The sequence below is a fragment of the Clarias gariepinus genome, chromosome 16 (assembly GCF_024256425.1).
Source record: "Clarias gariepinus isolate MV-2021 ecotype Netherlands chromosome 16, CGAR_prim_01v2, whole genome shotgun sequence".
In the NCBI taxonomy this organism is placed as follows: domain Eukaryota; kingdom Metazoa; phylum Chordata; class Actinopteri; order Siluriformes; family Clariidae; genus Clarias; species Clarias gariepinus.
In genome coordinates this window covers 23,793,344-23,803,601 of record NC_071115.1, presented here as the reverse complement: position 1 = coordinate 23,803,601, position 10,258 = coordinate 23,793,344, and the positions used below count along the sequence as shown (strand labels likewise).

At 42.7% G+C, this 10,258-nt stretch overlaps 1 protein-coding gene across 1 annotated transcript; it reads right to left on the bottom strand.

Annotated features, from left to right (window-relative positions):
* Positions 1-5,526: 5,526 nt before the first annotated feature.
* Positions 5,527-9,873, bottom strand: drd5a (dopamine receptor D5a). The gene has a single exon (XM_053515324.1). It carries the CDS (start codon positions 9,734-9,736, stop codon positions 8,372-8,374), a length of 1,365 nt encoding a protein of 454 aa, XP_053371299.1. The 5' UTR covers positions 9,737-9,873; the 3' UTR covers positions 5,527-8,371.
* Positions 9,874-10,258: the final 385 nt, after the last annotated feature.

The window sequence follows — 10,258 nt, the reverse complement described above, 5'->3', positions numbered from 1 at the left end:
TGGTGACGTCAGCGTGTTTACGGAAGCGGTTGTGGGATTCATCGGGAAACTAGCGGACGATACCGTGGAGAAAAAGACTATTAAAACGTTTCCCAACCAGAAGCCGTGGGTGGATAAAACCATCCGCGACGCTCTGAAATCTCGCACCGCTGCCTACAACACGGGACTCGCGTCGGGGGACATGGAACCGTACAAGGCTGCGTCATACAGCGTCCGGAAGGCAGTGAAGGAGGCGAAGCAGCGCTACGGGAGGAAACTAGAGTCACAGCTCCAACAGAGTGACTCTAGGAGCCTGTGGCAGGGATTAAGGACAATAACGGATTATAAAGCACCAACATCCGGTATGATAAACGCAGACGTGACTCTGGCAGATGAGCTGAACACTTTCTATGCTCGCTTCGAGGCTGCAGCTAAGGACGCTAGCGATGCTAATGCTAGCGGCGCTAATGGCTGCAGACAGGAAGTCACTGCCAGCACCGGAAGCGCGTTCATCATCACCAAGCACGACGTGAGGAGAGCCTTCAAGAGAGTGAACACCAGGAAAGCAGCAGGACCAGACGGCATCTCAGGCCGTATTCTCAGAGCCTGCGCAGACCAGCTAGCACCTGTGTTCACTGAGATATTCAACATCTCTTTATCTCAGTCGGTGATCCCCACATGCTTCAAAGAGTCCATCATTGTTCCTGTCCCAAAGAAACCTCATCCTGCTTCCCTCAATGATTATCGCCCTGTAGCCCTCACTTCAGTAGTGATGAAGTGCTTTGAACGCCTGGTCAGAGACTTCATCATTTCTTCACTACCAGACACACTGGACCCACTACAGTTTGCATACCGTCCAAACCGTTCCACGGACGATGCAATCTTACATCTCCTCCATACATCTCTCACTCACCTAGACACTCAGAGGGGGAATTATGTGAAAATGCTCTTCATCGACTACAGCTCTGCATTTAATACCATAATTCCCTCCATACTCACCACCAAGCTGGAGCACCTGGGACTCAGCTCATCCATGTGTCAGTGGATCTCCAATTTTCTGACTGGCAGACCACAGGCAGTAAGGATGGGCGGCCATGTCTCACCCTCCACCACTCTCAGTACTGGAGCCCCCCAGGGTTGTGTTCTGAGCCCCCTGCTGTACTCTCTGTACACCTCTGACTGCGTGGCCACTACCAACTCCACCACCGTCATCAAGTTTGCTGACGACACTGTCGTGGTGGGCCTGATCACCAACAACGATGAGACGGCCTACCTGGAGGAGGTTGGAAATCTGGAGAACTGGTGCCAGAGAAACAATCTCCTCCTGAACGTCAGCAAGACAAAGGAGCTGATAGTGGACTTCAGTACAAAGCAGGTGAGGAACTACCAGACCCCCATCATCAACAGGAGCCCAGTGGAGAGAGTGGACAGCTTCAGATACCTCGGTGTTCACATCACGCAGGACCTGACATGGTCCTGTCACATCAACACCGTGGTAAAAAAGGCCCGGCAGCGTCTGTACCACCTCAAACGCTTGAGAGACTTTAGACTGCCCTCCAAGGTGCTCAGGAATTTCTACTCCTGCACCATAGATAGCATCCTGACGGGAAACATCACGACCTGGTTCGGGAACAGCACCATGCAGGACAGACGAGCTCTACAGAGGGTGGTGCGATCAGCTGTGCGCATCATCCGCACCGAGCTCCCTGACCTGCACTCAATCTACACCAAGCGGTGCTGGACCAAGGCCAGGAAGGTCGTAAAGGACCTCAGCCATCCCAACAATGGACTGTTTACTCTGTTGAGGTCTGGGAAGCGATTCCGCTCCCTGAGGGCCAACACAGAGAGACTGAGGAGGAGCTTCTTCCCGCAGGCGACAAGGTCTCTCAACCACACCACTAGGCAAAACTAACACAATATTTTCACAATTCTTACAATCAATCAATCAATCTTTATACATCCATGGACACTTTGGACAACTCCACGCACATCACATCTACACTACATGTTCACGTTTACATTCTGGACCATTGCACAAAGTCACTTTAATAACCATTGCACAAGGTCCCTTTTTTATGCATACTTGCACACCGTTATAGTTCTATGTGTACAGTATATTTCTATTTTCAGGTTCTATTTTTTCTAGTTAAATTTTTATTAAAATTTTCTATCATATTTCTTCTATTGATATTTATTACTTATAAGTTTTAATTCTCTTTTTAAGGTCACTGGCGGTCGTGTAAGCATTTCACTACATTTCGTACTGTGTATGACTGTGTATGTGACAAATAAAATTTTATTTGAATTTGAATTTGAATTTTTGGACTTAAGGAAGCAGGAATGAGCAAAAACTCCTGCAATCTATTGAGAGATTCAAGTTAAGCAATTAAAATGCATCGCCACTACATAGACAAATTGTGTGTAAACCTACGACTCACTGAAAACTTTAAATAGTGAATAAAAACTATAACAAATATTTATTTTAGCACATTTTTATTGACTTATTTTGGAAATAGAGTAGAAACCTCGGATTGTGAGTAACGCAGTTTGCGAGTGTTTCACAGGGCGAGCAAATTTTTTTTAGAAATTTTGACTTGTAAAACTAACAAGTCTTTGTCGAGCGTCACGTGATCACAACTGAGCCAACGTTTTTTTTCTCTCTTGGGCTGCGGAATTGTGGGTAATGGCCTCCCCTGCTGGGTCTTAGTGCGGGTCTCTTACTGGTATAATCAACATCTGTGCATGCATGTACTATTTACTATAACACTGTGACCACGTGTGTGTGTGTGTGTGAAACATATTTTATTTTGTGTCTGTATGAGTGTGTGGACAGTGTGCATGTAAAGCAAAAGCAAGTCTCATTCAAGAGCTTAAAGATCTATTTTCTCTCTCTGTATCAGCCTGCTCTTTGTGTCTGTGTGCGGGCGTGTCATTGACACACACATACTCTTTCTCTCTGCTCTTTTCAAAGGTAAAGTGCAGGTTAATTAGTTTTATTTTTTAGTTTATAGCAGTGATTCCATTAGTTTGTCACTCAATCAAGTGTCATTAGAGATTTTTTATTTTTCCAATAAAAGTGTTTCCGTTGTGTGTGTGAAAAGAGTGGAAGAAGAGTAACTGTGTAGAAGGGGACATAAAGGGGATGAGGGGAGGGGCTCCTTACTTTAGCTTCACACACATACACAGCTCCTGCGTGCACAAACGTGCAGGTTAATTTGTTTTATTTTACTTGATATTTTGTGTTAATTCTTTTATGTATTTATGTTTTTGGGCTGTGGAATGAATAATTTTAGTTTCCATGATTTCTTATGGGAAATTTAATTTGGTCTACAAGTGTTTTGGAATACGAGCCCACTTTTGGAACAAATTATGCTCCTCATCCAAGGTTCCACCGTACACTTATTGATGTAACACATGAAATAGAGTTGCAAACCTGTAAATTTATAAAATTTTGGCCTTAACTGTAGGTCACTAAAAGTCAGACTCTTGCTACAGACATTACATTTATGTAACTTACTAACTTAACACCCTTACCTAGAAAGATTTACAAAAGTGCTCTGAAGTCCCTATCCATAAATTCATTGTCACACTAGTTGACTAGATCAGAGGGAAACTGCAACATTAGTCTAAAAACTCCAATTATAAAAATAGCATAGTATGAAAAGCATGCAATACAAGCCTGTTTTAAAAAAAAAAAGTTTGGGAAGTTTCCCTTCCTAAGGGAAGTTCATTTTACCATCTCAGCACGAAAACAGGAAAGAGACTTAATGCAGGCCACTCTTGTACCATGACAGATGGTTGGTCCACCTAAGTAATAATAAAGTATTGGACAGAACATTGTACAGTACAGGTTACAGTAAATGCTCTAAAGTAAACATGTCTGAAGTCTCTAAGATAGATTGAAAATAACTTGTTCCTTTGGGCTCATCCTGTATTTGTTGCCATCCATCTTGTCCTCAACCCGAAGCAGTTCCCCAGTCTCTGCTAATGAAACCCATTTCTTTTACCCTGATGCTCCCATCACCATGCATCACTGTGTGGATGATGTGCTGGATTTCCCACCAAATCTAATACTATAAATGCACAACCACGATTGTCCAAATTGAGTCTGTATGATAGTGGTATTTTAATTTACAGTTCCATTTAAAAGTTTGGATACACCTTCTAACTCATTGTACATCTTCTACATTATAAAACAATACTTCTAATGGTACTAAGATTTTGAAACTATGAAATAACACGTTATCAGATAATTAAGTTAAAACAAGAACAGTAAGTTGTTATTTTAAAACATGAAGGTCAGCTTTCCTGGAATAGTTTTTGCAAGAACACTATTGTCAGGTGTACTTGCAAAACCCATCAGTTACCATGATGAAACTGGCTCTCATGCAGACCATCCCAGAAAATCAAGGCCAAAACCTACTTTGCTGCAGAGAAGCTAATTTAGATTTAACAGGCTCAAAAATTACCAATTAACAGCACCTCAAATTAGAGCTGTTGTTGCACTCAGCAGTGTTTTACAATTGTGTAGAAAGAAATAAAAATTAGGAAAGAACATAGAGTTAGAAGGTGTGTCCAAAGTTTTGTCTGGTAGAGTGAGTTGTATTATTGTCGAATTAAAATAGTAGAATATTCAAATGATATACTTATGTTACAACACCAAGCCTTGGTTTAAGCCCGACTTCCCATTAGATATCAGATGACGCCGAACTCCAGAGTCTTCTGCTCTTTGACTTTCTCTCAGTTGGACCCCCTTGGCCACTATAATTTGTTTCTTTATATCAACTACATACTAAATACATCAGTGTAGACTTTAGTACTACAACTTATTCAGATGGCATTGCTGCAGTTTTCTCTTCCAAATAGTTGACAAACCTGATTAAGCAGAAGCAATAAAACAATTTTCAACATCTAAGCATATGTGTTTCAGCTTGTTTTATTCCTCTGTACATCAAGTGATAAAACTTTACTTTGCATCTAATTAGAAACCAGTTTGTTAACAGAGTATATCTGTACACAGTTAACAGATTGTACAAAATGTATCCAAATAGCTTCTGGAGATGACAAATCGACAGCTAGTTACCAACATCGACATCTGGGTTATATTTTACATAAGCGATGTACATTTTCAGGAATTGAAAATATATATTTTGATCTACTGCAAAACTCTTATACCACTTTGCTGTAGAAAGTATGTGTAGCCAGGGGGTAGAATTCATTTTCCGTAACAGTAGTTTAGTGCAGACAATGATTCAAATCACAGGTTTCTATTTAGTGTGCTTGGATTAATATAGTACATGTTCTGGATTAAAAACTAATTCACAGTGATTTGAATAGTGGATGCTTATCATAATCCAATGCTAATGATAAGCATTTTCACAGATACTGTATGGTGAGGTTTTCTGTAGGAGGCACTGATTTAACATTTAGGGAAGTCTCCAGTGTTGGCTGCTTATTAATGGTCAGTAAGTTTTTCTTCATGGAAATGTGTCAAAAAAATAAGACTTTGTGTATTGTATTTCTTTGTGATGTAAAAAACTTTCAGAGACTTAACAAGACTAGTGAAGGAAGGACTGTTCAATTTTCAAATTTTTCATGTGGATGTTCCACCAACTACAAAATGGTTAAAAAGCACAACTTGTCATTTATTGAATGAATGGTATAAAACACTTTTGGATGTGTAGTCAACTTTTGCAAGGTAACACTAACTCCACATTACACTGTTGATTATAACCCTATAACAGCATGAGTGTTTTCCTTCTTGAAATATTGCACACAAAACATGAGGCGTGAAAAAACTTACAGTAGATGACACACCAGTTGCATCCTTGAACTCCTCAGAACCTTAGTATGTATTTCTCAGCCTCATTTGCAAAATCCCTGACAACAAAACAGGACTAATGACTGAAGTTATATAACGTTGAAGCCAAGTAGCTTACCCCTGCTTTATCCTTGACATTGGTACAAGGCCTGTGCTTGGATGTGAAGTTTGGCATTTTGCAAAGAACCTTTCGCTATGGATTTTAAGCCTTTCGGAGGACAGTCCCTGTATAGGATGACCGTGACCAGAATAAAGAGCTTACGGAAGATGAATGAATGTACTGCCTTTGGCCTGTTTTTACAATATGTGCTTTCAGCAGTCTTAAAAAATTATTACTTGTTACACAATATGAGATGATTACAATAAAGTCTTGGCTGAATTTTATCTCACACTGAGCGAAGACTTTATGTCAAATTATACAATGAAGATTATGGAACAATAGACCTGTCTTTATGACATTCTGCAAAATTTACCAATCAGTGCAATTTGGGCTTGTGCGAGGAAAAAACAGAGTCATTTAAAAAGAAACATTCTTTCTGAGGTAATAATGATATTTTTTCTGTCCATTAACAAGTTTTGTTTCATTTCGCCTTTGTTACTAACTACTACCATATTCGTAACTAGCATTCGTTTCATCCTATGCTGCCTTTAAATGAATGCTGAAATTTGAATGCTAATATAACAATGTATGACACTCCCGGGACTCTTTTGTTACCAGCTGCCTTTGGTCATATGGCACTAAATCGGTCATTAGCCCACCACATTACAGGTTTAAGCCTGACATTCTGAACTTGCAACGTGCAAAACCCAATTACAGCCAAAAACAATCCTGTGCATTTTATGCCAATTAAATAATTAATGTTAATTATTAGATTTCATTGGCAGTGATGTTAAATATTTGCCACTCCCACTTTTGACCTTGCGAGCATTTTCACCATTGGTGTGCTGTAGGTATTTTAGACATCTGACTAGAGAAAGGATGTCGACCAGGACGTGTTAAAAACAGTATTGAGACTCATCGAGAGTTGTGGACAGACTGGAAAACACAATCACTACGTCAGCAGCAGTGTGAATCATACATGTGTGAGCCAGAAACAGCCAGACAGAAAGAGACAAACAGAGAGACTGTGGGCACTTCAACAATTAGAATAAGCTCCAGACCGGACACAGAGTAAAATTAATATTGCACTCATTATCTTTTGCATGTAAGGCCTTCTGAACGAACAGGTCACGTAGGGCTGCGTCCCATTTCACAAAGTCTGTTAGTCGGATTAATGATGAAACCACTGATCCCTCTTTTTTTTTTTTTTAGAGTCATACCGGTTTGCACAAATTCCACGTGATGTCACAGCAGTTTCTCGTTTTAGTTATGTACAAGAGCCATAACTTAGTCCTTGGGGGCAGGTTCCACTTCCTGGGTTCTCATTAAGATCTTTCAAACAGTTAATTGAATTGTCTATTAAGGGCAATTAGGGTCCAATTTAAATTTACATACACAGCAAAATCCGCAGAATTAACACCTATGGTGATGAATTCGTTCTGGTTGCAGTGCTAAATTACCTTTTTCACTGGTGCATTACATTTACAATAAAGTCACTGTCACATTGTAGCTTCAGTGCTTACAAGGACAAGATTTACATAAACATATTTATTGTTGAGCATAAATAAACAAATAAATAAATAGATTTATCAAAAAATTAATTTGTTCTTAACATTCTAAAATAATGTCCACCACGCAAAGTTAGTTCCTTTTTAACATTAAGGCTTCTGCAGATAAGATGCCTGATTCATTTTCCCTTTCAACATAAAATTAACTCCCGCACCTCAAACAATAGAATATAGGGTGTCGACTTAAGGTGCCGAATTAATGAACTCCTATGGAATAAAAATTAGCCATTTTGAATACATTTTTTAGGTGTTGAAATTACCACCTGCAGTGTCTCTATAACATTTACACCCTTTAAACCATTCTCATTCTAATGAACAATAACTTTTGATTTTAACATTAATTAAAAGTGGTGCTGAATAAGTTTTTTGTCCTGTAGTTTTGACAAAAACTTTATATGGATTCTGCATATAATTAATACCTGCAGAGTTAACCTGACCCTTACAGCTTATTGCTGAATTTACATTTGCTGTGTTAAATTCACCTCTGAATGCACAGCTGGTGCTCAGATGCAGACATTGCATAAGTGATTAAGCATTCTATCTTTGAAATAATAATTAAAATAATAAAAAATAATAAGCAATAATAACAGATCATACTTATACAGTAAATGTGCTTTACAGACTGTATAATTCCATGACCTGTAAATGAACCCTTTATTATACTACAGTAATTAAAGTAATTAATTATAACATTAATTTGATTTTTTTTTTATTAAGGGTGTGTAAAAGCAACATTTATAATAATAATAATAATAATAATAATAAGTTTTGAATTATTGTGAGTACAAAAAGCTGAAAATGCAACACTTTCACATGTAACAGTTGGACATTGAAGGTGTGAATTCTGCTTGGTGCCGGATTTTGCTGTGTATTTAAACTCGCTCCTACTTGTTGCGCGGGACTTCAGCGGATTCCGTTCCTGCTAAAAGGCGTGAGTCTGCCCAAGCTGATTTCCGCCGAGTCCGTGACCACGACGTCTTCCTCCTCTTCCTCGCGGCGCGAGAGCTGCGAGATTCGGTCGAAGGTGTCCTCGTGGTCCGTGCACTCCACCACGTTGGGGATGATGTTCACGTACGCGTCGGCGATCTCCTTGTGCACCAGCGTGTCGTGGTTGTACGACACGAACTCGTTGCTGATGTTCACGGTCTCCACCGGCGTGCGCGCGCACAGGCGCCTGCATCCCAGCAGGCTCGCGAAGGCTCTGCGGAACTCGGCGTTGAACGCGTAGATCACCGGGTTGAGCGAGGAGTTCGTCCAGCCGAACCACACGAACACGTCGAAGGTGGTCTCGCTGACGCACGGCAGGCCCGCGCGCCGGTCAGCGCTGCTCTCGCGGCGCCTCGAGCAGAACGGCACCATGCAGTTGAGGATGAAGAACGGAAGCCAGCAGCACACGAACACGCCCATTATTACGGACAGGGTCTTGAGCACTTTGGTCTCGCGGTTGATGGAGGTTTTCAGCGTGCTGTGCTGCTGCTGTTGGTGCTGGTGCTGGCACACGAGCGCGCGGCTGCCGCTCCTGCAGCTCTGCGCGTGCTCCGCGGCGCGCTCCAGAGACGCGATTCTGCCTATCTGCATCTGTGCGATGCGGTAGATGCGAGTGTAGGTCACGATCATGATCGCTACGGGGATGTAGAAGCTCACGAGCGACGAGGAGATGGCGTACTCCCGGTTTAAACTCGAGTCGCAGTTGTTTTGCTCCGCGTCCGTGAGTGCGCGCGCTGTGGTGCCGGTGCCGTTAAACCCCCGCAGGATTTCAGCTCCGGTGCTGGCTTTGTGCCAGTTCAGCTGTATCGGTATGAACGAGATGAGCACGGACAGAGTCCACGTGACGCCGATCATGACAAACGCGGCGCGCTGGGTCATCTTGCGCTCGTATCGGAACGGGCTGGAGATGGCCCAGTACCTGTCCACGCTGATCACGCACAGGTTGAAGATGGACGCCGTGGAGCACATGATGTCAAAGGTGACCCAGATGTCACAGAACGCGCCGAACGGCCAAAACCCCGCAACTTCCGCCACGGCTTTCCACGGCATCACGAGCACGGCCACGAGGAGGTCGGACACGGCGAGAGACACGATGAACGTGTTGGTGACCTTGGAGCGCAGGTGGCGGAAGCGCAGCACGGCCGCGCACACCAGCACGTTGCCGAAGAGCGTGCATAGCACGAGCGCGGAGAGCGCGCACCCGGTCAGCACGCGCAGCGCCAGATCGCGGCGGGCGTCGTCGCCGTTTTCCTCCTCCTCCGGCTCGCTGCGGTTCCGCATGCTCACGGCGGACGGTGGTGTCAGGTGCGCGCGTGAAGCGGGCGCGGTGACGGCAGCGCATCTGTTCCGCTACCGGAGAGCAGCACGCACGCGTGAGGCACGGCGGCGGAACGTGCCATACTGAAGTAAAAAATAAAATAAAATAAAAAACCGTGGTCCGTGGTTTAAGTGGTCCGAGTCACGACATAGTTTAATTTTACTTCAATTCAAAGGATAGAAAGAGTTTCCGTGACACCTCAAAGCTCTGAGCGCGCAAACTGAGAATCAAATCCGCAAAAGAGAAGAGAGGGAGAGAGAGAGAGAGAGAGAGAGAAAACGAGAGAAAAGCTTAAAATAGAGGGTGAGGTAGGGGAAAGGGGGTGGAAGAGAAGAGAGAGAAAGAGAGGGAGAGAGAGATAGAGAGCAAAGGGAAAGAGAGACTGAGTGGTGTGAGAGAGTGCATATAGGGGAGGGAGAGAGAGAGTCAAATATGCCTGATTAAATATGTATTTGGGAGTTAAATATGTCCTGAAAAACAGCTTT